The sequence below is a fragment of the Scardinius erythrophthalmus genome, assembly GCF_964197995.2.
Source record: "Scardinius erythrophthalmus genome assembly, chromosome: 9".
Taxonomy (NCBI): domain Eukaryota; kingdom Metazoa; phylum Chordata; class Actinopteri; order Cypriniformes; family Leuciscidae; genus Scardinius; species Scardinius erythrophthalmus.
In genome coordinates, this window is record NC_138229.1 from 13,243,493 (window position 1) to 13,270,886 (window position 27,394).

Sequence of the window (27,394 nt, forward strand, 5' to 3'; positions counted from 1 at the left end):
GATATATATATATATATACACACACACACACACACACACACACAAGTAGAATAAACTAAATATAGGTGAGTACTGACTCCAATCAAAAACACCTGGCTCTCATAAAGTAGAGCATATGAAAACAATTCTTTTAATTCATTTTAATGAGACTCTGACCTCCACAAAGAGCTGCTGCACTGCTTCCCAGATATTCTCCAGCACTGCTCTCCCAAAGTCCTCCAGTCCTTTCACATAGGGCTTTCCATCCACCACCCCACCCCATTCACAGGGATAACTAAGAGAATATGAAGCAGGGCACAAATAATAAATGCAATTCCAATGTCATTCCTCATTGTGCAAGGCAAAACAAATGTACAGAACTCACTTTTCTGTCACTTTAAACTCATTGTTCTGGATCCATGTTTTTAGGCTGTTCATTTTAGCTTCAGCTTCTTTGGATTCTGCCACAAAGTCTGTTTTCCATGCCACTGGCACTGAACTAAACATACAAACACACAAAATGTAGATGATAGGACATACTGTACTTAATTCACATAGCCTCAGAAACATTAGCTGGCAGCTGTAATTGTTTTTCATTCATTATTTCATTTCATTACATCAAAACTGACTGAGAACAGCCTGCAGAAACAAAAAACAAATCAGATCAGCTGACAAATGATAAATGAATGTATACCTGGTGAGATGGGGTGATCTGAAGTAGAAGAACATGCGGCTCTGGACAGAGTCGGGATACAGCGCTTGAAACTGTCGAATCTCCATTTCAGTAATGGATAACCCATCAGGCGCAGAGTTCAGCTGACAGAGTGAAGCATGAAAGCAATTCATGAAACTTCAGGACAAGGGGCCCAAACAAGTATACAATGTCGTTTTATATTGCTTTGGCTACATATTAGTAATTTAGGGATGAACCAATATTAAAATTCTGATTGATACGAATAATGTTATGAGTGATAATGTTATGGCTAATAACCAATAAATGGCGATATTAAAATCTATGCTTTGTCTAAATAAATTAAATTCTATACTATTTGGTCAAAATAAATTTTAAAGTAAAAGTTAAATATCAAAAACATTTTTTAAAACTACAAGTGAATTTATGCATCACAGCATTATAATGTATAGTAAAAAAATAATATTCATTTTGAGATTTGCTAAACATTACATTAACGGTGTTATTAAACTATTGTTTTTTTTAAAAAGATTTTCTTTAAGTGAGCGTTAGATTACGGCAAAAGTAATATACATGATAGCACAATAGCACTAATATATTGTGCATCCCTAGTCGTTTTAAATAAATACGTAAAAGACTGACTCTGAACATAAAGGGCAAGACTATACTAGTTTTTAAAACTGGACCCTTATTTAAAACTTCTGACCAAGCTCAGAGGGTACACTACCGACGTTTTAAAGCCTTTGATAGTCAAAATTTCCAAAATATAGTAAAAACAGTAATTTTGTGAAATATTCTAATTTAAAATAACTATTTCTATTTTAATATATTTTAAAACACAACTTATTCCTGTGATGACAAAGCTGAATTTTCAGCAGCCATTACTCTAGACTTCAGTGTCCCTTTTTTTCTTTTTCTTTTTCTCAATTCGACTAATAGAAAGTTGAAATAGAAATCTTTAATTTTCACCATTCTTCTCTTATCTAGCTCATATATTTCAACGTCAACTCTGGTGAATATTAAAGGTGCAGTAAGTGATTTCTGAGAAACAATGTTGATATTTGAAATCAACCCAATCAAACAAACCCCTCCCTTCATTGCTCCGCCCCCAAAATGCACAAACACACAACCCAAGAGTGGATGTCTCTGTCATAGCTGAAGCAAAGAAAAAAAAATCTTCACAAAAAATAAAGTGAACACGATGAACGAATGACAAGGAAGAGCAATAAATTAACATAGTACACAGGAAGCAAGAGTTCATTGTTAGTCGCCAGCGGCACACCAGCGCCAGACAAACAATGACACACAAAACTGTCCTGTTACTATAGGTAACATTACAGAAGCAGCATAACCAACGTCACTCACATATGGAGCAGAAACAATGCAACCTTGGCGTCCGTTTTCAAGCCTTCCCACTTAGGTCTCTCTAACACTAGTGTATTCATATTCCTATGACCCTTTCTCTTTTGTAATGTCCCTCAGTCATCTCTCTTACTATAGTCTTTCTTCAAATCTCCCTCTTGCTCACTCTCTCTCCTCCCCCATCATGAGTGTATAAATCCCCTACTGCTGATTGTCTACAAGTGTGTTGTGATGCTCAGTCCAATCCACTTTGAACAGAATTTCTCAGAAATCGCTTACTGCACATTTAAACTTGAAGTTGTACACTTTTAGAAGTGCACCACATGACTAATCAAAAGTATCTATCAGATAAATAAATGAAATTATTACCCAGTTGTATTGAGGAAGTTCAGGTAGTGTGGGGTGGGGCGGCACTAGGCCATATCTCTCCCCCAGAATCCCCAGCAGCAGCTGGCTGCGACAGACCTTCGATAGACAGAGCTCCACAGCACGGTTAGACTCCTCCTCCGTAACGCCCCAACGCAGCTCCACTTCCTGCAGGTACAGATAGTGTGCCGCTGCCCGCCTTCTGAGCTCTGGAAACACACTACGCACAAGAACATCCCTCTCTGCATGCATGTCCCTAAACGTAGAAGAGATGAACACTCGCACACCTTTCCATCTATAAGGAGAGAAAATAATGAAAAGAAAATTGACAAGGACAAAATTTTGTTTAGCATTTCATTTCCAATGTACGTATATCTAGTGTGGTCTACATTGCGATATATTCTGGACCACAACCACCCAATTTAGACTTAAAGTGATTGACATACATTTTGTTTAATTCATTTGAGCTTTGGTGTTACTGGAACTTACCTGAACTTTGGTGTTGCTGGAAGTGCAATGACATTGGCAGCTCTCTCAGGTTCAGTTTTGCGCCCCTGTGGTGGAGGGATTTTATAGACTCTGTCCATGTGCTCCACGTGCTGCAGCATCCTTGAGGAGCCTCTCTCGGAGACAAACCTACGATCACAAAACAGATCGGAATGAACATCTGAAACTGCTCCATTATCGCCATTATCTCTGATAACAGATTCGAGAGTAGATTGTAAAGTTGTAGAATGCTTAATGCAAAGAGCAAAATACATTGTTGTTTACAAATCAAACACAAGGAAGAATGTTTATAACTTCTATTTATATGCAAACGCGAGATGGGGGCTTCTATGAACATTTTTGTGAACATGGCAGACTTTTAAAACGATTAATTGAAACGGATAGTTTGAATTTAACTGAACTTACAAAATCTAATGTTTTAGCACCTGAAGTTTAAAATAATTACACAACCTTTAAGAGACAAATAAACAAAAAACATATTAAGATCATTGCAATATTCAAAAGTTCGGGGTCAGTACGTTTTTTTGTTTTTTTATGAAATGAAAACTTATATAGCAAGTATGCATTAAACTGATCAAAAGTGTGTTAAGACCTGTGCTATTTGTATTTGTGTTGTTGCGCTGGGTTCTTTCTCTCTAGCGCTTTTCTTTCTTGTTCTGTCTTTGATTTCTGATAGATTGTCTGAGGATGGGCACAACAGTCATTGGCTGTTAAGTCGAGGCGTGGTCTTTATAAGGACGCTGCTGGCACTCGACGGAGAGCTCATTTCTGGTTGTGATCGTGATGAGAGCTTCTGGATCTCTCCCCCAGCCGATGATCAAACTCGTGAAGTTCACTCTGATTCATACACACGTGGATCATGTTCAACTATGTTAAAAATATGTTAAAAGATCTCAGAGCGTATGAGGTGTCCTGCCTTTTGGTGAACCTGTTTGTGCTTTGTTTTTGATATGGATTTAGGTAAGCCAACTGTATTTTATTTTGCTATTTGATTAGGTTATTTCATTTTTTTGTAAGGAGAAGGAGAAGGAGAAGGAGAAGAAGAAGAAGGATCATGTGACACTGAAGACTGGAGTAATGGCTGCTGAAAATTCAGCTTTGCATCACAGGAATAAATTAAATGAAAATGAATAAATTAAGGTTTTAAAGGGCACCTATTATGCAAAATTCACTTCTACATGGTGTTTGAACATAAATGTGTGTTGGCTGTGTGTGAGCAAAACCACCCTAGAATGATAAAAATCCACCCAGTGATTTTTTTTACAATTTCAATAAATCATAAACACTGTCTCAGAACGAGCTGTTCTAAAATTCTATGCAATGTGACGTAGAACTGCACAGGCCCCTCCCACGACTGTTGATTGACACTGCAGTTTGAGCATAGCCCCGCCCTGAGCAGGACACAGTCCACCAGTGTTTCGACGCTTGAGCAGCTGTAGACAAGAATGTCTCCTAAGCGATTGAGGTGTTTTGTTGTTGGATGTAAGAATGAACATAGCAGTCTTCATTTACTCTCGTTGTTACTCGAGGATGGATCTGTACTGTTCGTGATTCAGCTTACAGTCTCCGGAGAGACAGGCCTAACGTTACTGATCACAGCAGAAATGAAAGTGAGAGTGCGCACTTTATGGCAGCTCATCGAATAGTTTTACGGATATAACGTTACAGTGTACCAGTTTATTAAGCACAGACTGAAAAGGTGTGTATATATTTGTTTACTGTTAATTTTAACGAGTGTTTTGTGTACTTCGCTGTGTATGTTCCATGCTAATGAAAGGGAGAGAGAGAGAGAGTTTTGGTTAAGACTTAAATGCTCACATCTTATACTGTGTTTATTTAGCTGCTCTTACAGTGATTTTCTTGAGTAAAACTAACGCTTCATCTTCTGTGTCATGTACAATAAACTTAATTGAACTCATCAGTATATTTTGGTCATCATTCGGACGGGGTTTGCTACAGCAGGCTTGTATTAATAGTGGATAAAAGCAGATGACAAATAAGTTATAACCATAATTAAGCTGAACTATACCTGTTCAATCTCCATACAGCCTATTCTCTGGCTCTGTGGGCATTATTGTCCGACTCCCGAGTCGAAATGAACACCGCTACTGAGAGTTTCTGTTTTGATATTATCAGATGAGATTGTCCTGCCTCTGAGCAGTCTATGGCTCTGAGCGCGAGCTCGTGAGGCTCCGCCCCCTGGGCCGGCAGCAGCAGTTCGTTTGCATTAAAAGGGATACACACTAAAACGGCGCGTTTTTCTGAGCCCCAAAAAATGACAATTTAAACATGCTGTAAAAAAAATATCTGTTGGGTATTTTGAGCTAAAACTTCACATACATACTCTGGGGACATCATAGACTTATTTTACATCTTGTGAAAAGGGTCATAATAGGTGCCCTTTAAATTGTTTTGACTATTTTTATTTTTTAAATGCAGCCTTTGTGAACAAAGACTTCTTTCAAAAGCATAAAAAACTTTTGAACAGTAGTGTATATTGTGAATATTAGATCCTACACTAGCTCTTACTGCCAATTACATGTTTTGTTTTTCAAAAGAAAATCATCTTAAATCTTTTCACAAGAGAGAATATATATTGAGTACAACATAGGAATGAACTAAAGACTTACTTCAGGATCTGCTCGCTAAACCCACAAAGCTGTACTGTGCTGGATTCATGTCTGTATTGAATATCATCTTGTGGAGACCTGTTAAAAAACAAACAATACAAGATTTATTTGTAGCTATTTTTGTAAGCATTTATGATCCAAACAGCAGATGCTTCAAGGAAACATAAGCAGTTGCTCTTATAAAAGTAACATATCAGACTCAATTTCAATTTTGGAAATTGGAGATAGAAGAAGTTTCACAAAACGTACGTTTGTCCGAGCAGCACCTCTATCACAACAGCATCAGCGTTAGTATCTTGCCGATAGTTATTGATATCTTCCATTAAAGCGTTGTCGGTGTCGCAACTTTCAAACACAACTATACGATCCAGCTGTGGGGAGAGAGGTTTTAACAGACATGCCACTTATTTTAACCCATGTGCAGAAAATTGTGCAAAAACACACCCTGGTATAGCAATAAATTAAAAAGGGGCTCACACCTTTGTCTTTTCTTCAGTCAGCTTTGCAAAGAATGTAGACGAAGTTATGAATTCAGATTCTACGTTGCAATCATTCATATCCTAACAGAGAGAGGGACAGAGCGGCGAATTAAATGTTTTTATTAAAATTTTATTTAAAGCAGGAGCCTGTTTGATTCTAAAGTTATATACACAATAAAAGAGAACATTCCTTACATTCATTTGCTTCATTGCTTGTCTCACATTATCCAGAAGGACGTCAGACTTCAACTTTAACTCCTGGCAGTCTTCGAAACTATGCAGTAGGACTTGGGAATCTTCACTGCAGTAGTTAATCATCATGCATAAAAGCAGCGCAGCTTCCTGCACCTGCAGAAGCAAAAGAAATATACTTCACAATACGTTTCATTTTGACATAACAAACTATAGTAATCATTTATAACACAAAAATATAAATCCACAGTCACAGATGTTCATATCTGACCGATGCTGAGAGTTTATCGCTGTCAATGTTATCGGTGCTTTCAGGGGGCAAGCAGAAATCATCAGCGTTCCTCCAGTCTTGATCCACTGAATAACAATTAGAACAGCAGATCACAAGAGTGCGTCCAGGGAGAGGGGGGATGTTGTACTTGCAGGAGATCTGCACAGCTTTCTCCAAAGCACAGCAGTACTTCTCCAGAAGCTCCTGAGTGTACAGTCTCTGACTAACAAACAGACAACAACGTCAGTTTAGGAGTAAAAAAAAACCCTCGATCATACAACTAATACTATGTAATAGTTTTCTTTAATAATAAATACACACTTTGCTTTTCTCAGGAGATTGCGTTTGACGTTGAATATGCGGTATACGAAGGGCACTCGCATTGTAACTCTCAGTCTCTTGCGCACTGTTGTGTCCCAATTGTGTCGGTGGAATCGTTTGCTCTTCGGCAATTTCTTCAGAATGTCTCGTAGGATCACCTTGGAGCTTGGCACCTCGACCGCAGGCCCACCAGCTGAAAGGGGAGAACATGTCACTTAAACTTCCCCAAGAACACGTCAATAAAAGACATTTACATTATTAATTTGTGATTCTTTCCTTGATGAAATTGTTTTTGAAAACCACGGTTTGAAGATTTAAACACTAAAAATCCCTAAAGCACCATAAACAAATCTTTGATCATGACTGAATTAACTGTACACTACTGTTCAAAAGTTTGCATTCGGTAAGATTTTACGGTTATTGGGAACATTTTAATTAATGAGCATTATGAAATTAATTCCTTTGATGAATGAGTTCTGATCCTTCAGAAATCAGTGTAACATGCTGATTTTCTATGAATATTGAAAACAGCTGCTTAATATTTTTGAAGAAACCGTGATACATATTTTTCAGGATTCTTTGATGAATACAAAGATTAAAAGAACAGCATCAATTTAAAACAGAAAAGTGTAACATTATAATTGTCTGTACTGTCCCTTTTGACCAATTTCATATATATTATTGTTGTTAAATAAAAGTAATAATTTTAACAATTGTGCAAAGCAGGACCAGTTTCTGGATCAGTATATTATCCTTGACAAACAAAAATAGCCCTATAACTAAATTTTAATAACCTCTAAAATCCGATGGAAATGACAGCTTGAGAATGTTTTTGAAGCCCCAACATCCTAACCCTAAAATCAGGAACACAATCACACTGCTACTCCAACTTACCAAATTTACTGAGCTCCAAAACAACTTTATAAGCAGTCAGGAAACGGAAGGGAAACTGTCTGCTCTTGATTACAGCGTTCTGTAAGATTAATTTAAATCTGTTAACGAATTGATCATCTTAAATACGTTCGAAAATCTGAATTTAAGAAATGCTCACCTTCGAGGTCAGTCTGTTGAGGATCATAGAATGATGTTTCTCACTGATACCCGTAGAAATCATATTCCTCAGGTTCCTCAGCATTGCCATAAAAGGAAGAGACTTCCCATCTGAAATCACAAAAAAAAACATATACTTAAGTATGAGTAGATGTTCAAGAATTAAGTACATTATGGACCCAGTGCATCTTGGACCCTAATTCACACCGATGAGTTTCTCCCAGGTGGCAGCTTTGTTTCCCTCCTGACTTAGTTTGCACTCCCATGTGTCGGGTTGCTTAAGTTTCATCCGTTTTCCAGATCGCTCTCTCTCCCAGACGCCACTAAGACCACTGCGAGAGAAGGCCTTCAGATCACTCGGGTATCTGCAAGCAAAAACAGGTAACAAACATAGTCATTCATGGCTGAAAGTTACACTGGACTAAGCAATCAGTTCACCAACATTAAACAGATTTGATTAAAATATATATGCCAGTTTGTAAGACTAACTTCTTTCCCAGAATGGCCATGACATGTTCTGCAGGATCTTTGATGTGAAGGCGCTTTATCATCTTCTTGAAGTTGAATTCACTCTGTTTTTTATCCTTTGTAGCACGCTTCTGGCTCTCCAACTATATCATAACATACAGAACTGAATTAAAAGATGTTCAGAAGACATTCTGATGTGCAATAATCATGCGCAATCAAACAGATGAAACTAAACATGGCAAAGTTTACATATTGTTTGAGAATTGAATCGTCCGCTCTGACGAGGTCACCCCACATTTTCCACTGTGCAGCAGAGATTTTCTGAAAGAAGAGGGTAGAAAACAAAAGCATTTTAAAAGTTATGTAGAAAGAAGAAATGTGTTTATTATTGTATGTTGGTAGAATGTGTGGTTTTCTAAAGATGTAAGATACAAAAGTGTTAGACAACATTTAAAAAATAAAGGATTCAAAATATCTTTAAAAAAAATAAACCTAGAAATAAACAAAGACTTTAAAACTATATTAAAACATTAAATGGAACAATTTAATTTTTTTATTATTTAAAAAAAAAAAAAAAAAAAAATTTTCAAAGAACCATGTTCAGTGAACCCCAATGTATGTGTTTTGATCTGTAATATTAAATATTAAGTGTTTTTTTTTTTACATTACCTCTCCTTTCTTTCGTTTCTTATTGTGTTTGCAGCGATGCTTCTGTGTATTGTATTTGGCCAGCTGATATTCAGTGAACTGCTTAAATTTATCCACTAGAGCTTTTTTCAGGCAGGAGGGTAAAGATTTACTGAAACACTGCACAAAAACATTTTAAAAAGCATGAAAAAAAAACAGGAATTATAGGAATAATACAGTAAAGAAAAAAATTATTTTTATTCCTTTATAAATTATAAATCCTTATTTATACATCCACCATAATATTCTTTATAGTACAATATAAAGGTATATGATGATAAATTTAGGACAGCATAAAATAAAAGACAGCAAGATATTTACTATATTAACACTTACCAAGCTATAGATTCTTGTCAACTCCAGCCAATCAGATGGCAGCTGCACAGCAGCACAAAAGTACCTTCTCAAGTGTGGCTTAGAAGCAGGCAGATGGGCCGCCAGCGCTAGCAAGAAGTTGGCTGTGATTCGAATGTTTAGTTCCTGCCTAGTATAGACTGCAACCTAAAACCAACACAGATATGCAAAACCACACAGATTAACAACATAACCACCTGACAACATTACCCACATGCACTCACACATGAGAAATCACCAACCTTAAGGAGAAACTCTGGGTCTTCTGTAGTAATCTCTGTGGCCAGGTTCTTAATAATGCTCCACACACTCGTCTTCTTATCCCAGTCCTTCTGGCCCGGGGTACAGCTCTTATTAACCAGGGAGCAGCACACCATATTCAGCAGGTTGTTCTGAAGGACAAACAAAAGAACTGTCGACGTAGAAATGTTGTTTGACTTGACATTCATCACTCTGTATATCCATTATGTGGTGTAAGAATGATTACAAATAAGTTTGGTCAGTAAGATTTTTCTGAACGATCATGTAACACTGAATAGCTGCTGAAAATTCAGCTTACCCATCACAGGAATAAATTACATTTTAAAATATATTATAAATATGTTTTATACTATGATATGTAAAGCGCATTCATATTAAAATAGAAAACAGAAATAGGATTACTGTTTTCACTGTAGTTTTGATCAAATAAATGCAACCTCGGTGATCATTATTCAAACCCCATTACTGTGACCATTTGGCTCACCTTTCGGACCCTCAGATCCACAAGTTTTTCATCCTCACTTGCTTCAATCTCCCCAAATTCCTCACGAGGAGCAAAAGTCTGCTCCTCCTCTCTATCTAAATCCATATCCAAAACAGGGATCTCAGAGGACAGCATATGGTCTTCCTCTTCTAAGCTTTCCTTGGAAGGCATCCTGATGGTATCCTGTTAAGAGATACAATATAAAAGACAATATAATTAACTACATTTGTATTTCCTGATGAAAATACCAGTCCTTGCAAGATATCTGTACGTTTACGCAGAACCAAAGAGAAGTCTTTGATCAGAGTTGTCTTAACCGTAATGTGCTTTCTTATGCTTAGTGGTTGAGTTGAATTAGTAGCAATGATTCTGTTATTTGAATTAAATATGAATACAAGTTTGTGGAGAATTAAAGAATTTAAAAAATAATTATGCTACATTAATTCACATGCAATTTTACAAAGCATTAGAGAGGAAATCACTCTATACCTGTCTGGGCTCCTCACTATATCCCAGCAGGCCTTCAGGTGAGAAAAGCATGTCTTCCACTTCTCTCTTTTCATTTGTGCCCGCTTTATTCTCATTTGAAGGTGACAGATAGGGGCAGAGTGTTGGGATGGCACTGGCAGTGGAAGTTTGGGAGCAAGAGAGTAAAGGATTATGGGAATAGGTGGAGGTTAGAGAGGATGAGACTGGAGGGTGGAGTGGAGGCTTCATTAGGAGGGTATTCCTGGTGCTCAGCAGAGAGGAATTAGAGGAGATTGAGCCCATCATTGTGGATGACAGAAGAGATGAGGTGGCCATGGTGGAGGACAGGCTGGTTGGCTGGAGTGCTGGACATGATGAGAAGGTGGAGGTCTGATTGACCCAGGATGGAGATGTATAATGATGGTGAGACAATGCTGAGGGCGCTTGAGCCAGAAACCGGTTTTCCAGCCTTGGAGTGCTATAGTTTAGCTGTAGTCTGGCATCCACAGTCACCTTCAGATCAGACTGAAGAGGAGCTGGAGCCTTCATGTCTGTTTGCTTGAAGAAAGGAGAAACATAAATTGTGTGTTTTTGTCCAAAAATATTGCAAATGCTAAAAATACAATTTTAATCACTAATTCTTGAGATATTGAACAAAATATGCAACACAACACAACTTTGCCTGCAAATTAGATTTTAAATAAAAAACTTGAATCAGAGACGATCACAATACAGTTCTCTTAACATAAATGGATAAAAAAAAAAAAAAAACATTGCCAAAGTCAGTCTTAATCATCTTAATCCTAAAAGTCCTCTCTCCATATTTTTATGAGTTCAACAAGACCACGCAGGCTCTGGTGAGTATTAGGTTTCTGTAGATAATCTTAAAGGGATAGTTATGTCACTATTTACTCACCCTCAAGTTGTTCCAAACCTGTATGAATTTCTTTCTTTTGCTGAACACAGAAGATGATATTTGGAATAATATGGGTAACCAAACAGTTGATGGACCCCAATGACATCCATAGCATGGGGTGGAAAGAATACTATGGTCAAAATAGCTTCAGAACAGAAGAAATTCATTCAGGTTTGAAACAAGTTGAGGATGGTGAGTAATTTAATTTTAATTTTTTGGTGAATTATCCCTTTTTAGTAAGTGTACTAACTTGTCACTGTTATATGGAGAGGGGACACAATTTTTCAATGCCAGCTGCCCTGACATGGAAAGATGTTACCTCTATTGGCTATATGTAACCCTGTCACAAATTGTAAAGAAATAGTTTGTTATTTTAAATCATTTGCCTCATTATAACTAGGCTCTAGTAGCTATAAAAATACCTTTAAAAAAGCTTTATAAAAAAGGGTGATAATAGGCCTAATAATAATAATAATAATAATAATAATAATAATATGGTTATTTTGTCAACCATAAACTTATAGAGATTTTCTGTCTGAAGGTAATGCGATTCAAAATCACTAGCATTGGCAAGCATTCATAGTCTTATGCAAACAACAAATGTAGACACACCAAATCAAACAACTTTCTCCACTCCTTTTCACCCTTTCACAGAGTCTATTTAAACTTTAAGCACTAGTAGCTATATTTCCTTATACACTGCATATGAAATAATATGATATTCCCTTATTCATGCTGATGTTGCTGTTAGCAGTGTCTTTCGAACTGGACATGTACAGGTACAGGTACTGCTACGCTCCCGTCGGATTAGAACCGCTCTTCAAGATTTCGGAATACGCTATAAAGTCCAATTCGCAGGGCACTTACTGTCGATTGTGTGCGGGTCAAAGAGCATCCTCTAACGTTATCTCAAGCTGATAACGAATGAAGAACAATAAAAATGTGTTTTCGCAATGTCGACTCCTTATTAGCACGCAAAGAAGACAAATTTATCACCACTCCCTCATTTAATGTTTCACGTGCATTTAAAAAATGACCCTTCTAAATCTGTTGTCGTAGCCTAAACTACATACACGCACGTTAAAAGTTTGAGCAGTAGGCTATGTCTAAAACACAGACTGCAGTAATTATAGACATGAAAGTTGCCGAGACAGCCGAGTAACCCTGTTGTAAACAAAATCATGCACTATATTTGGATTATTACGTGCAACACGGTTTGCTCAGTTGTGTCACTAAAAAATAAAGACATAAACTCACCGTTTAATGCTTTGTGACCAAGTGTTGGTGTAAAATGACTGAACCGGTGAGCTGCAGATAACCAGTGAAACTTGTTAACTTCCTCACCTGTCATGTCATGACTATGTCACTACCGTAATGAACCAAATAGATGCATTGGCGTCTCTAGAGCATTTCTCTATCTCCAGTCTCACGAGTGATTTACTGAGTGATTAAACTGGTGTGTAATTGAACGTTGTTTAAAAATAACAGTTAATGCAATGTATTTTAAAAGGAAATCTATTCAAGCTATTCAAATCCAGTGATCCAGGGAACAGCCTATCACGACGAGCCTGCCCGGCCGCGTGTGGTGCTCTCATCGCCGCTAAGGACCCTCTCGTTCTGCGCGGTTTGCTTGGGCTTAACACGCTCAGGAGATTACACATATCTCCTGAACACATGAGCCCCGAACTTTCTGTCTGTGTGCGGAGGCGGACGTGGCGCCCCTGAGACTATTAGGGCTGAGAATTCTGAATTACATATACGATTGGTTCATCATAGCCAAATCGAAGGAGAAGGTGTCGCTGGACACGGGTTGGGTGCTCGCGCACATCACATCCCTCGGTTTCAAGGTGAATGCGAGCAAAAACAATCTGACTCCCAGTCAGAATGTGTTTTTCCTGGGCTTGGAATTGAACTCAGTCTCCTTGCGAGCGCGTCTCTCTCAAGAGCGCGTTCACTCTCTGATGAACTGTCTGTCTCAGTTCAGAGAAGGGGCGAGAGTACAATATCGCACATGCCTCAGGCTGCAGGGTCTCATGGCTTCATCTATCCAAGTTGTGCCGTTGGGTCTACTGAGAATGAGAGAGTTCACGAAATGGGTTTTGTCACCACATTTCAGCCCGATTCGCGATCTCTGCCGCTCGGTAACAGTGACGATCGCCTGCTCGGCGGCCCTGCGCCATTGGGAGAGCGAGAACTTTTTTGCTCGGGGAACCCCCCTCGGGACGGTTACGATACGGAAAGTTTTGATGACAGATGCGTCCTTAACAGGCTGGCGTGCCACCCAGGAAGGCAGAATGGTGAACGGTCTGTGGCTGAGCAGACTACGTTCAGCGCACATTTACTATTTAGAGCTTTTACCATTTGGAAAGCTCTGAATCATTTTCTGCCTCGCCTGCAGGGACATCCCGTTCTAGTACGGTGCGATAATACCACGGCAGTGGCTTATATCAACCGTCAGGGCGGCATGCGCTCGTCAAAACTCCACGCTCTAGCTTACAGGCTGTTGGTGTGGAGCAGACGGGTTTTTCTGTCATTACGCGTGACTCATGTTCCGGGCATTCTGAACAGAGGGATCTGCTATCGAGGGGAAACCCAATCTAAGAGGATTGGCGTCTTCACCCGCAGATAGTGGAGATGTTATGGATGAGATTTAGACAGGCAGCCGTAGATCTTTTCGCCTTGCGCAAAAACCACCATTGTCCTATGTTCTTCTCGACTAAAGGACGTGGACGCGCCCCTCAGGGCAGACGCACTGGCCCACCCATGGCCCAAAGTGCTGCTGTATGCTTTTCCTCCCCTGTGCCTGATAATTTCACACTGGCCAGGGTGAGAGAGCACGGCCTGTCTCTCATTCTGATAGCACCCAGGTGGCTCAAAGCCCAGTGGCTGGCAGAGATAATCCCTCTGTTGTACGCCGAGCCATGGCGCCTCCCCCCTCGCACGGACATACTGTCCCAAGCCAACGGGGAGATTTACAACCCCCACCCGGACAGGGTGACTCTCTGGGCCTGGTCCGTGAGAGGACGAGCCTAAATGCACTGGGGCTCCCGCCGCGTGTTATCGCCACTACTCAGAATGCCAGGGCCGTTTCCACACAATCCCTATATGGCTGGAAGTGGCAAGTGTTCGAAGGGTGGTGTGATGGGCTTGGTCTCACATCTTATCAGTGCTCGGTGCCTGATATTTTGTGTTTCCTGCAAGACCTCATGGAAAGAGGCAGGTCCTTTTCCACCATTAAGGTCTACCTGGCTGGTTTTGAGGGCTCCACCGTCAGGCAGCACCCTCTAACCCGCAGTTTTATGAAGGGTGCACGCCGCTCTTTGCCGGTCATCAGGAGATCTGTTCCAGAGTGGGACCTCTCCATGGTGCTGGAAGCGCGGTCTCTTTATCCTTTTGAGCCTCTGGGGAGTATTTCCCTTAAGCTGCTGTCCCTCAAGACTAGAGGTCGACCGATTCATCGGTCGGCCGATTAATCGGCCGATTTTTTGCATTTTTAACATAATCGGCATCGGCCAATATCCAAGTGTATCAAGCCGATTATTAGGCAGGCGCATCTGTGGGCAGCCTAGTGTTGTTGTTGTTGTTGTTGTGGAACACGCGTTCGACGCACGCTGCGCCTAGAGTCATTCTCCAGCAGAGTGAGCAGACCTCATCCAGTGCTTAAGGAAGGAGCTAAGTTCCTTGGAGAAAACTCCTTTATATTTAATTAAAAACTTTTGATATGTTACTGCCAACTTAGAGAAAAAACATGAATAGGCGACATGACGTTCGGCTACTTTGAAATTGATAGCGTAGTAGAGGTTGCATTAGCACAGCAGAAGGGTTGCTATCATGTCACAATAAGTAAGCAAGAATTTACAGACAGAGAATCTGAGACTTTTATTTGTTCTGTTTGTGTGTCTTATATTTGAGAGGGTTGTCACTCAATGCAGAGAAATAAGTAATTAAAAAAGAGACCAACTATATGCTAGTGAAGGACTGGCTTTGCTTTGCTAGCGTCGTTGTCGCTAGGGTTGGGTAGCTACAGACAGACCCGGAGCTAATACGGCACTGGTGCCTTAACGACCGTTATTTACCGGACCGAATATCAACGCGCATTTCTGTGCTTCATTTCAGTGCTACTGTTATGTCTGTGCTTCTCTTGGATGCTCTGAAAACGGACGTTAGAATAACAGAAACATCGCTTCGCTGCACTTGACACTAGTCAGCAGTTAACTTTAGCATTCCGTTAGCTAGTAGCTGGATTCAACACGGTTAAAATGCTGGCCAAACAGTAGTGTAATGTGTGACTGTATTTCACTGTAGACTAGGGGTGGAACGGTACATGTATTCGTATTGAACCGAAACGGTACAGGCGTCACGGTTCGATGTATACATTTCCACGGAGAATACACGCTATAAAAATAAATAAAACTCGCGTGCAAAGTAATGCGGAACTACTGTTAGATACGCGGGTTCTTTAGGGACACCTAATCTGCCGCCGGCTGCGATGTAAAGATTGCAATGCTGGAATTTGTTGTGTGTGTGTGTGAGAGAGAGAGAGAGAGAGGCGCGGGCGCGATCGAGATCGAAAAGTCGCGTGTGTTTAAAGTCGCAAAGTGTTTACTTATATTTTTGTGCAAACGCGCGCGCGTGTGTGTGTGTGAGGCGCGGGCGCGATCGAACAGTGGAAACATAAAAAACATACTCCGTCATTTTGTTTATCAGGACATCATTCAAACTGCAAAGTGTTTAAGTTACTGTTAATTAAAATGTTAAGGAAAACAAATATATTAATCTGAAATGTAGCAAATTAATTTTCAATTCATTCAGGTACAATTGCCAAACATATCTCTTGTTGTCTTTTGTACAAGTGCAGATTGGTAAAGTGTTCAATAAATGTTTTTGTTGAGAAATTTTGTCTATCTTAAGTAATTATTTGTGTTACATTTTATCTTTCAAATAGAGGTTAAAAACAAGCACATAATCGGCCAAATATCGGCCAAAATAAATCGGCAGCATTTATCGGCCATCGGCCGACCCAGATTTCAAAAGATCGGCATCGGCATCGGCCTGAAAAAAACCATATCGGTCGACCTCTACTCAAGACAGCTTTGCTCTCGGCCTTAGCATCTGCTTAACGGGTCAGTGAGCTACATGCACTTTCGGTTAAACCCTCGTGCACCAAATTCTCACTAAGTGGAGATAAGGTTTCCCTTAAGCCTAACCCGGCCTTCATGCCGAAATGCTTCCCTGTGTTCACTTCGGAGGTTTTGGAGCTATCCGCTTTTCACCCTCCACCCTTTGCCTCCACGGAGGATCAGGGGATCATGTCCCCTTATAGGACTCTGGCCTTTGGGATGATGGTGGTTGTAATGAAGTACACCCTGTTATATGTGAAATAGATAATGATATAATTCAATATTCCAGTATTCTATTAATTCAATTTTCAATTAACATTTATTTTTATAGCGCTTTTCACAATACATATCGTTTAAGCAGCTTTACAGAAAATGCATGTTATTACAATTTAGAGTGATCTGTTATCAGAGGTGACAATGTCCGGGTAATGTATTTCAGAAATGTACATACAAATTATATTTGTATAATTTGCATATGATTTTGAAGCAATAGTACAACACAACCAGTTTAGCAGGGTGTCAATTCATGATAGATTAGGAGGGCCAAATCTCTCTAAAAGCACATTGCACATGCGCAGCATATCTAGAGAGGAAGAGCTGTATTTCAGAATATGAGATTTACAACAACAAGCCCCTCAGATTTAAAGCAAGAAGACCTTCCTCTCTTCAGTCACTTGTGCGAATGTAGTCTTGCGGACTTGCTGGGCAACAGACATTGGTTGTCACCTGGACTCCTCCATAAAAATGGTAAGTACCTGAATGTTATTTTAATATGAGAACCATTGCAGTAAGTTAATAAAAGAAAGAAAACACAGGAACAGTGAACCAAAAAAGTGGCTTGAACTTATCTAGTAAAGAGACATTAAATGGATGGCGATAACACAATATGCTATTTTATTTGTTAGTGCAATAATAACTTCCAATTTATCCAGACGACCCATGAATAAACTTTTAGAAATTAGATAATGATAAATAATTATTTAAAATTATTGTGCGTTGTATAATTATACAAGTGAATTAAATTAATTAATTTATATCAAGATTTACAAACTGATCAGGGCAATTTTGTCTCAAAATCTCATTTTGGGCAAGCTTTAAAATGTTGCAAATGAAAAGACTTTGTATGGGAACTTGTGTCTATCCGCCTGAAGCAAATATTCCCTGTTTACTCCGTACAAATCCTTTCTTCTATATTCTCACGAGACTTGGATTTGGATTTAAAGGATGTGTTTCTGTTTCCATGCAGATTTAGGGGGAAAATTGTGGGATTGAGTCACACATATAAGAAAAGTGCACAGCTTTTCAGCATAACTGCATAGAGACTGCTGTGGTTCATGTTCATTCACAACATTTTGTACCTTTATCCTGCCGCTGCCACACAATTAAATATAGACTAATTTCCCTCCTATCATAAAAATGAATAAATTATAGATCGAAGTTAATAGTCTTCAGATTAAGATGCAATTCAGAATGCTCCCTGCTAATGAAGGGGTTTATGCAAACACAAATAATGACTTTTTAAAAAAGAAACATGGAATTCAATTCCAAAACCCAGATAAAATCCCAATACACATAACATAAGATATATAATAATATATGCCTGTAAGTGATATATTTTCTAATGTATTTGATGAGTCATTACAAGGCAAATTGTAAAGAAAAATGCTATTCACTGCTAAATACTTGAAGCTTTTGTTTTGTTTTTGTTTTATTTCTGTATGTTTAAGGCAAGACACTACGGCAGAACAAAACACATGTAATTCATTTTTCTCTTAAAGGACAAGTTCGGTATTTTACACTTAAAGTCCTGTTTACAGATCGTTTCTGATGAAATAGAACGGTTAAGATTAAAATTTGGACACATGCTGCTGTCCCGAGAATTTTAGGTTTCTTTCGCTTTCCCCAAAACCTCTAGAATGGGTGTATAGGTGCACTGGAACAATACTTCATAAAACGCATTAAACTTTCGTTTACAAAGACCTGAAACTCACCGAGTGGTCAGGGGTGTTCACTGGTATGCTCACACAAAAATCGCTGCAAAAGATGCTTTCCAACAGGTTTTATCGTAGTTTTTGTCCAACTCCATTGACTTGTATTGAATGTGCTTTGTGAGGTACGATATTACTCCGCCGCTTCTTCTTCTGCTTCTTCTGTGTATTCAATGAAATGCCAGCGGTTTGCTTGCAATTGGCAAAGGTGAATTATCGCCACAAACTGGGCTGGAGTGTCTATTTTGCTCTCAATGGAATAATCTACCGGTGTGAGACGTTTGGAAAGATCCACAGTTTTACAACGAATGGTAAAACACCTGTTGGAAAGCATCTTTTGCAGCGATTTTTGTGTGAGCATATCAGTGAACACCCCTGACCACTCGGTGAGTTTCACGTCTTTGTAAACGAAAGTTTAATGCGTTTTATGAAGTATTGTTCCAGTGCACCTATAACGTTACACCCATTTTAGAGGTTTTGGGAAAGCAAAAGAAACCTAAAATTCTCGGGACAGCAGCATGTGTCCAAATTTTAATCTTAACCGTTCTATTTGATCAGAAACGATCTGTAAACAGGGCTTTAAAGGGTTAGTTCACCCAAAAATGAAAATTCTGTCAGTAATTACTCACCCTCGTGTTGTTCCAACCGCGTAAGACCTTCGTTCATCTTCGGAACACAAATTAAGATATTTTTGATGAAATCAGAGCTATGTCTCACTCCTCCATAGGCTGCTATGTGACCGAAACTTGCTGGCCCAGAAAAGTTATTAAAGAGATCGTTAATATAGTCCAAGTGACTCCAGTGGCTCAATCTTAAGTATATCAAGCGACGAGAATACTTTTTGTGCGCAAAAACAAACAAAAATAACGACTTTATTCCACTTTTCATTTCCTTCTCTCTGGGCCTCGTAGTGTTTTTGCGCTGTGCGTCTGTGTTGCACGTCATCACGCATCACACACATGACCGGCGTCGGCCAATAGTGAGCCTACGTGGTGACGTGTAACACAGACGCGCTGCGCAAAAAGACTACGCGAACCAACTAGAGGCCCAGAGAGAAGGAAATGAAAAGTGGAATAAAGTCGTTATTTTTGTTTGTTTGTGCGCACAAAAAAAATTCTCGTCGCTTGATATACTTAAGATTGAGCCACTGGAGTCACTTGGACTATATTAACGATCTCTTTAATGACTTTTCTGGGCCAGCAAGTTTCGGTCACATAGCAGCCTATGGAGGAGTGAGACAGCTCAGATTTCATCAAAAATATCTTAATTTGTGTTCCGAAGATGAACGAAGGTCTTACGCGGTTGGAACAACATGAGGGTGAGTAATTACTGACAGAATTTTCATTTTTGGGTGAACTAACCCTTTAAGTGTAAAATACCGAACTTGTCCTTTAAGTTTTCCCATTGTGTTCCACCAGATGGCGCTGTTAAAGATGTTCCTCAGGGCTTTTCTGCTCCTTCAATTTGCAATGCAGCTTTTGGATGGAGCTGAACCTCAGAACCTGAACTGCCCTACTTATGGTGGCGTTCCAGGCACTCCTGGACACAACGGCCTGCCTGGGAGAGATGGAGCAATTGGACCCAAAGGAGAGAAAGGAGAGCCAGGTTTGTGTTTGTCTGTGAGAGAGTAAGTCAGTGGTTCACCTCCTTGTGTAAGGGAGAGAGATGTGGTTATGTTTTTCATACTTTACTGTCTCAGGAGTGAATGTGCAGGGACCGCCAGGTAAAGCAGGACCGTCTGGCCCGACTGGAGCCAAGGGTGAAAGGGGACCCCCAGGTCAACCAGGTATGAAACATTAAACATTTTTATAAGTAATTTAGATATTTCAAAATTCCTCATGTTGAAATTACTGTAGAGCTTCAGTGAGTGTGGAAATGTTGATGTTTCTTCTTTTTTTTGGTCCTGTTAATATTTATGTAACACCCCAGGAGATTTCAACCCTGTACCTAATATCTAAGTGTAATTATTCTATTTTCAGGCTTGCCTGGACGTGGAAACACGGCTGACTCCCTGAAATCTGAGATCCAGCATCTTAATGCCAAGATTTCTATGATTGAGAAAGCTGTGAGTTTTAGTACATTCAGAAAAGTTGGACAGAAATATTACGTCACTGATGGTATTGAGGCCGCTTTTGATAATGGGATGCGGTACTGCAAGGACTTTGGTGGAGTAATAGTTTTGCCAAGTACTGCTTTAGAAAACCAGGCACTATTGAAAGTATTAGTATCCAGCCATATATTAGAGCCACAGATAGAGAAACCGAGGGACAGTTTGTGGACACTGAGGGAAAGCAGTTGACTTTTACAAACTGGAGTCCTGGTCAGCCTGATGACTATAAAGGAGTACAAGACTGTGGAGCTATCACAGTGTCTGGCCTTTGGGATGATGTCGGTTGTAATGGTCAAAATCCCATTATATGTGAAATAGAAATAAGATAGAATTTACACTATAAAACAAACCTATAGTCTACTCAGTACAAACCAATTTGGGTCGTTTCAACCCAAGGGCTGGGTAAATATAGGACAGAACACATGTTGGTTATTTTACCCAGCATACTGGGTTGATTCATTACTATAGTACTTTTTTCTTTTAATTCAATCATGAATTAATGTTTAAGGATTTACTTAAATCCTCTAAACTTTTTTTTAAATACTCCTCACAACCATTGGTTTGCATTATAATTCCTTTATTTTCAATCATATTTTACAGTATAGCATATTTTTCAATACATATTGCAGACATTTAAGAACAAAACACTTGTAGTAAAAAGTACACCTGGTTACTTACACAAGGAAGGAAGTTGGTAGGAAAGGAAGTAGTTGGCTAAACACTGTTGTTGGTCATCTTCATCTTTCACCGTTGTTGTGCATCTTGCTCACAAGCATGGAGTAGCACTAAACAGCCGCTCCACCACAGTCCATACAGTCAACTAGTATTCTCAATATTTGCTCTATATTGCCTAAATCTAAGCTGGAATTCTGACTCTCCCTCGTATATGCCTTCCCTACATTCTCAATTAAAAAATTGGTGGGAATATTTGGAAAGTATGAATTATCAGGTAGTTGCTCTCTTGTAAATGCAAAGGTGGGGTCTAAACATAGGCAATCACAAATGTAAGCATTCCCGTGTGTTTGTCAAGGTAAAAAAAATTAATTGACATTAAGTTTTCATCTGTAGCTTATTTGGTTCAAAAGTTGTAGTCAAAACCCTTTTTCGGACAGTAGCCAGATTGGATTTGGGGACTTTGAGGGTCCACATATACCCAATCATAAATATAGATTTTTTTTTGTGTTTCCCATAGCCAGAAAACGTGAAATATATATTAACTTTACATTTGTATCTCATCTGGTTCAAAATATGCAGCCGAATCCCTTTTCAGGTGGCGGCCATATAGGATTTGGCAGCCATCTTGGTCTCGCGCGCTGGAACGAGAGAGAGACTGAAGAGAAAATTGGACGCAGAGAAAGAAAACCGGTGGATCCGAACTCTCATTTTTGAACTGTTTTGTGCCGTCGCGGTTGCCAAGGTGAATGCGCGTTGGGCTCGACTTTTGTTTGTTTTGCTTTATTTTAATAAAGGACGAGTCCCAGTCACGCCGATCCCTGTCTTCTTCCTTCCTGACTCTTGAACCTCATCACACTTTTGTTTCATTAAAATGAATTAACCGCAAGAAAAGTAAGGTTTAATACTAAATCGGTTATCATAGATGTTACTGTATGTCGAATTCATTGCTGTAATAACGCGGCGCAGTTTTACGTGTTCTAAACAATTGTTGTAAAAGTACATTTCGAACATACCCACATCATTTGCCAAAATACTAATCTTTATGTATAACACATGCTACAGTATATTTATTTACATGGCCATAAACACCAGACGTGATAAACAATGCCAATAAACTAAACACAAATCTAAAGCAATAATACTTCCCTTACATAAACATTACTATTACAGAATGCTACATTTGGAAAATATAAAATTAAGCATGCTTTGTCGACAGAACCAGCTGCAATCGGTAAAGAATAATTGTGTTCCATAACGACTGCAAGCTAACGTTTGTTGCTTGATAGACGCTACAACTACAACTTCCGCATTTGTCCAGGACTCCACGCAGTACGAGCGGAAACCAAGGGTAACGCGGATATGACGCAATTGACTGGCGACTCCCATATCCCCCCTGCTCTAACTTCTTCTTCTTCTTCTTCTTTTAGTTATCTGGCCGTTTACTCCATAGGAGCATTACCGCCACCTACTGAATTTTTTTTTTATCCACCTGGGTGATGAATCTGTATTGTTTTCTTTTCTTTTCTTTCTTTCACCTTTCCTTCCTTTCCTTTCTTAAAAAAAAAAAAAAAAAAATTATTGAAGGGGGGTGAATATCCCACCCACCCCAAAGGATCAGAGCCCAGGCTTCAGCTGACGCTGCGTGTTCAGCTCCTCCAGCTTCCACACTGGGCTCCTCAGCCTCTAAGGCAGGCAGAGGCACCATACATCTCACCCTCAGACCCTATATTCCTATATCCTGTAACATATACCTGTAACCTCCAAAAAGATTAGAACAGCCCTATATATCTGATTGTCACTTAAACCCTTCCCCAGAAGATCCACAACACTCACTGGCCTATTTTTAATACTATTAAAAAGACTGTCACGCTGACCATCATACTTACCACACTTAAAAAGCACATGCTCAACTGTTTCTAAAATATTGCATTCGTTACACATCCCACTGTCATGCTTCCCCATTAATGCTAATGTTGAGTTTAATCCTGTATGTCCCATTCTTAATCTAGATATCATTACTTCTTCTTTTCTATATCTTCCAAAAAACTGCACTTTTTTCCCTACTGATTTCTCAATACTATAAAACCACCTACCTGTACTGCTATTTTCCCATCTTTGTTGCCATTTTTGTATTAATTTCCTATTAATCACAGATTTTATTTCACTTCTACCCAAAGGGACTTTAACTTCCACCACGTTTTTCTTTAATGCCTCTTTTGCTAATTTATCAGCTGTTTCATTCCCTATTATCCCGATATGTGCTGGCACCCAACAAAAATATACAGTTATACCTTCCATTTTCAGTCTGTACAATAAAGTATAAATTTCCACTAACAAATCTTCTCTATCACTTTTTGTAGATTTTATACTTTTAAGAGCTGATGAAGAATCTGGGCAAATTAAAATCCTGTTTGGCCTAACCTGTTCAACCCATTGTAGTCCTACTATAATTGCAGTTAACTCAGTAGTGTACACAGACAGTTTGTTACTTAGCCTCAAGCTTATTTCTGTCTTAAAATTGGGAATATACACTCCTATGCCCACTTTTTGCTCAATTGGATCCTTAGATCCATCTGTGTAAATCTGCACAAAAGAATTAAAGTTTTCTCTCATAAAAACATTAACTCTATAACTATTACTGCATATTTCTTCTGCTTTTTCCCGAGCCTCCAATAATCTCATTTCAACAACAGGTTCAGTAATATTCCACACTGCCACACCACTTAATGGCATGTTAGGACAAATTGCTTCATCCTCTATACCATAATCCTTGACCCACTGTCCATATTTCCAGCCAAAGCTATTTCCTCCATTCTTTTTGTATTCCCAACAGTCATTTAGTATTACGCGTGTACAATGATTCTTCTTACCACCTTTTAAGTTAGCCCAATACATCATTGCAAGCTTTTCTCTTCTCAGGTCTAATGGCATTTCCCCCATTTCAACCCTGACAGCATCTAGAGGAGTTGATCTTATAGCTCCACAGCAGATTCTAAGTGCTCTAGATTGTATGTTCTCCAGTTTCTTTAACTGAGATATAGCTGCATCACCATACACTGCACATCCGTAATCTATGCTAGAACGTACAAGGGCTTGATATATACATAACATTGCACTTTTCCTTGCTCCCCATTCATATTTAGTTATTGAGGTCATACAATTTATTACTCTTTTGCATTTATTTTCAATTTTCTTAATATGTTGTTTCCAAGTCATCTTCTCATCAAAGATTAAACCAAGATACTTAAACTCTGTCACTCTCTCTAAAAGTTGATCATATAATTTCAATGTAATCTGTTCAATTTTCTTTTTCCTTGAGAAAACCACATATTGAGTTTTTGATACTGAAAACTTCATTCCCCAATCTACTGACCATCTTTCAACTTCATTTATAGCTTCTTGTACTCCTTTAATTACATTTCCTATATTCCTACCTCTTTTCCATATAGCACCATCATCCGCATACAACGCCTTCCCAATGCTTGGTTTAACTTTTTCAAATATATCATTGATCATTAAATTAAATAAAATTGGGCTAATCACGCTTCCTTGTGGGGTCCCATTCAGGATACCATATGATGCTGATGTTTCCTCACCTATTCTTACCTGAAATGTACGTTCAAATAAAAAATCTAATATCCAGTTATACATTTTCCCTCCTACATTAATTCTATCTAACTTAATTAACAGACCTTCCCTCCATAGAGTGTCATACGCTTTTTCAATATCAAAGAAAACTGCTACAAGAAACTCCTTCATTATTAATGCCTTCCTAACCTCATTTTCAAACAATAAAAGAGCATCCATTGTTGATCTTTTTTTTCTAAAACCACACTGAACTGGTGTTAATATTTCTTTCTTTTCCAGAAAATAATTTAACCTTCTTACTAACATTTTCTCCATTACTTTGCATAATGTAGATGTAAGAGCGATTGGCCTGTAGCTATTAGATTTTGTTGCATCCTTACCTGGTTTCACTACTGGTATTACTATTGCACTCTTCCAATCTTTGGGTAAATAACCTTCATTCCATATATGATTGTATAAATCCAACATTGTTTTAATTGCTACCTCTGGTAAATTCTTTAACATACTATAAGTAATCATGTCTTTCCCTGGAGTTGTATTCTTTGAGTTGTTAATAGCTATTTTTAACTCAAAAACATTAAAATCCTCATCCAAACTATTTTCAGCTCCTTGTTTTTTCACACGAACATTCTCATATATTCTGCTTAATTCCTGTCTTTTATTTAAAAATTTGTCACTTAAATTTTCAATACTATGGACTTTAGAAAATGTTTTAGCTAGGACTTCTGTCTTCTCTTTATTTGTTATGGCCACTTTCCCTTCCTCTTCAATTACAGGAATCTTCTTACAACTATTAACACCATTCATTTTCCTAATCATTCTCCAAACCACATTCATTCCAGTTTCTCTCCCAATTGTATTACAGAATTCCTGCCAAGCCTTTCTCTTTGCGCTTTTAATTACCTTCCTTGCAATAGCCCTTTTTTTTCTGATACTCTATTACGGTATCTTGAGTTATTACTCTTTTTAAAATCCGGAATGCCTTATTCCTCTCTCTCACTGCCACTGAGCACTCTTCAGACCACCATGGCACATTTTTCTTTTTCTTTCCATTACCTGTTATTAATGGTATAGTCTGATTTGCTGCAGAAATTATTCCTCCTACTACCTTATTATATTTCTCTTCAATATTTCCTTCCAGCTTAATGTTTTTGAAATTTTCTTCACACAACATATAAAATTCCTCCCAATTTGCCTGCCTAAATCCCCATCTTGCAAATTGACCCATATTTTCCTTTTGCACTGTACTCTGGATCTCACATATTACAGGCCAATGATCACTGCCCAAGTTATCTTCAAGTACACTCCAAGTACACTTACCAGCTAAAGCTGCTGACATTATTGTTAGATCCAAACATGACATACCACCTTTTACTATATCCATTCTTGTTGGTTTCCCATCATTCAAGCACACAAGTGAGTTTTCTTCTATAAATTCTTCTACGATTACCCCATTGTTATCTGTATTTTCACTACCCCACAAACCATTATGTACATTAAAATCCCCACATATGATAAATTTGCCCTGAATACTACCCATCATTTCTTTTAATATATCATTACTTATTTCTTTACATGGATTGTAGAAATTTGTAATTCTGATTCCTTCTTGTTTTCCCAATACGTCTATGGTTACACATTCTAAACTATTACTTGTGAATACTCTTTTATATGCAATGCTCTCTTTAATAAATGTTGCACACCCTCCACCTCTTCCAGCTTCTCTGTCTTTCCTTTCAACTACATATCCATCGATCTTAAAATCCAAGGAGCTATTTAACCATGTCTCCTGAATACACATGATGTCTGGCAATTTTCCCATTTCTACGATATGTTTTTTAAAACCTTGCCCATTTGATATTAAGCTCCTGGCGTTCCAATGTAGTAATAGGAAAGACATTATATACCTAAGTATTATTCTGAGTCATATCCAAAGCAACATTTCCTTCCTTAGCTTTCAAAATCTCATGGACCTCCTCTGCTGTAACACCTGCTAACTTCAGAAATTTATTAGCACACCCAACAATAATCTTTATCTTATCTGACTTCCTTTCCACTTGCGAGGTACCATTAACCACCGCACAAATAAAAGCCACAAAATCAATTTTGTTCATCACAATATGTTGGTCTGGTTTATTTCTCACATCATTTACATCTTTCTGAAGAAAGGATTCTGCCATAGTTCCTTGCACATTAGTCATTTTTGTTTCAACTGCACCTTTCACCTTACGAGTTGCTTCTGCATATGTTAAATGTTGTACCGTTTTTATTTTTTGTACTTCACGGGCTTCTTGTTGCACTGGACATCCTGCATATGCTGCACTGTGTCTTCCTCCGCAATTGCAACATTTTATCTCTGCACCCTCCTCACACTTTCCATAATCATGTTCTCCCCCACATTTTGCACAACGCATTTTCCCTTTACAG

The 27,394-nt window shown here is 38.6% G+C and overlaps 2 protein-coding genes across 2 annotated transcripts in view; one reads left to right on the plus strand and one right to left on the minus strand.

The window, feature by feature from the left end:
• Window positions 1-18,766, minus strand: part of LOC308695581 (telomerase protein component 1-like) — a 34,224-nt gene extending 15,458 nt beyond the window's left edge. Inside the window, exons 1-21 of the mRNA XM_081373766.1 lie at window positions 18,598-18,766; window positions 10,592-11,128; window positions 10,103-10,285; window positions 9,600-9,749; window positions 9,340-9,504; window positions 8,986-9,123; window positions 8,566-8,637; window positions 8,338-8,459; window positions 8,056-8,213; window positions 7,850-7,959; window positions 7,693-7,771; window positions 6,799-6,991; window positions 6,478-6,700; window positions 6,237-6,362; window positions 5,785-5,906; window positions 5,536-5,613; window positions 2,888-3,034; window positions 2,402-2,693; window positions 674-795; window positions 365-478; window positions 157-274 (exon numbers count right to left, since the gene is read on the minus strand). Coding sequence (XP_081229892.1) covers window positions 157-274; window positions 365-478; window positions 674-795; window positions 2,402-2,693; window positions 2,888-3,034; window positions 5,536-5,613; window positions 5,785-5,906; window positions 6,237-6,362; window positions 6,478-6,700; window positions 6,799-6,991; window positions 7,693-7,771; window positions 7,850-7,959; window positions 8,056-8,213; window positions 8,338-8,459; window positions 8,566-8,637; window positions 8,986-9,123; window positions 9,340-9,504; window positions 9,600-9,749; window positions 10,103-10,285; window positions 10,592-11,119 — 3,240 coding nt within the window. The 5' untranslated portion in view covers window positions 11,120-11,128; window positions 18,598-18,766. The remainder of the gene's footprint in view (window positions 1-156; window positions 275-364; window positions 479-673; window positions 796-2,401; window positions 2,694-2,887; window positions 3,035-5,535; window positions 5,614-5,784; window positions 5,907-6,236; window positions 6,363-6,477; window positions 6,701-6,798; window positions 6,992-7,692; window positions 7,772-7,849; window positions 7,960-8,055; window positions 8,214-8,337; window positions 8,460-8,565; window positions 8,638-8,985; window positions 9,124-9,339; window positions 9,505-9,599; window positions 9,750-10,102; window positions 10,286-10,591; window positions 11,129-18,597) is intronic.
• Window positions 18,767-20,012: 1,246 nt separating this feature from the next.
• LOC308695582 (mannose-binding protein C-like) lies at window positions 20,013-21,033 on the plus strand (the record flags this gene model as incomplete). Its single annotated transcript, XM_081373767.1, is given in 4 exon segments — window positions 20,013-20,199; window positions 20,294-20,380; window positions 20,574-20,825; window positions 20,828-21,033. Coding segments are annotated over 4 exon segments (732 nt in total).
• Between the last annotated feature and the right edge of the window lie 6,361 nt (window positions 21,034-27,394).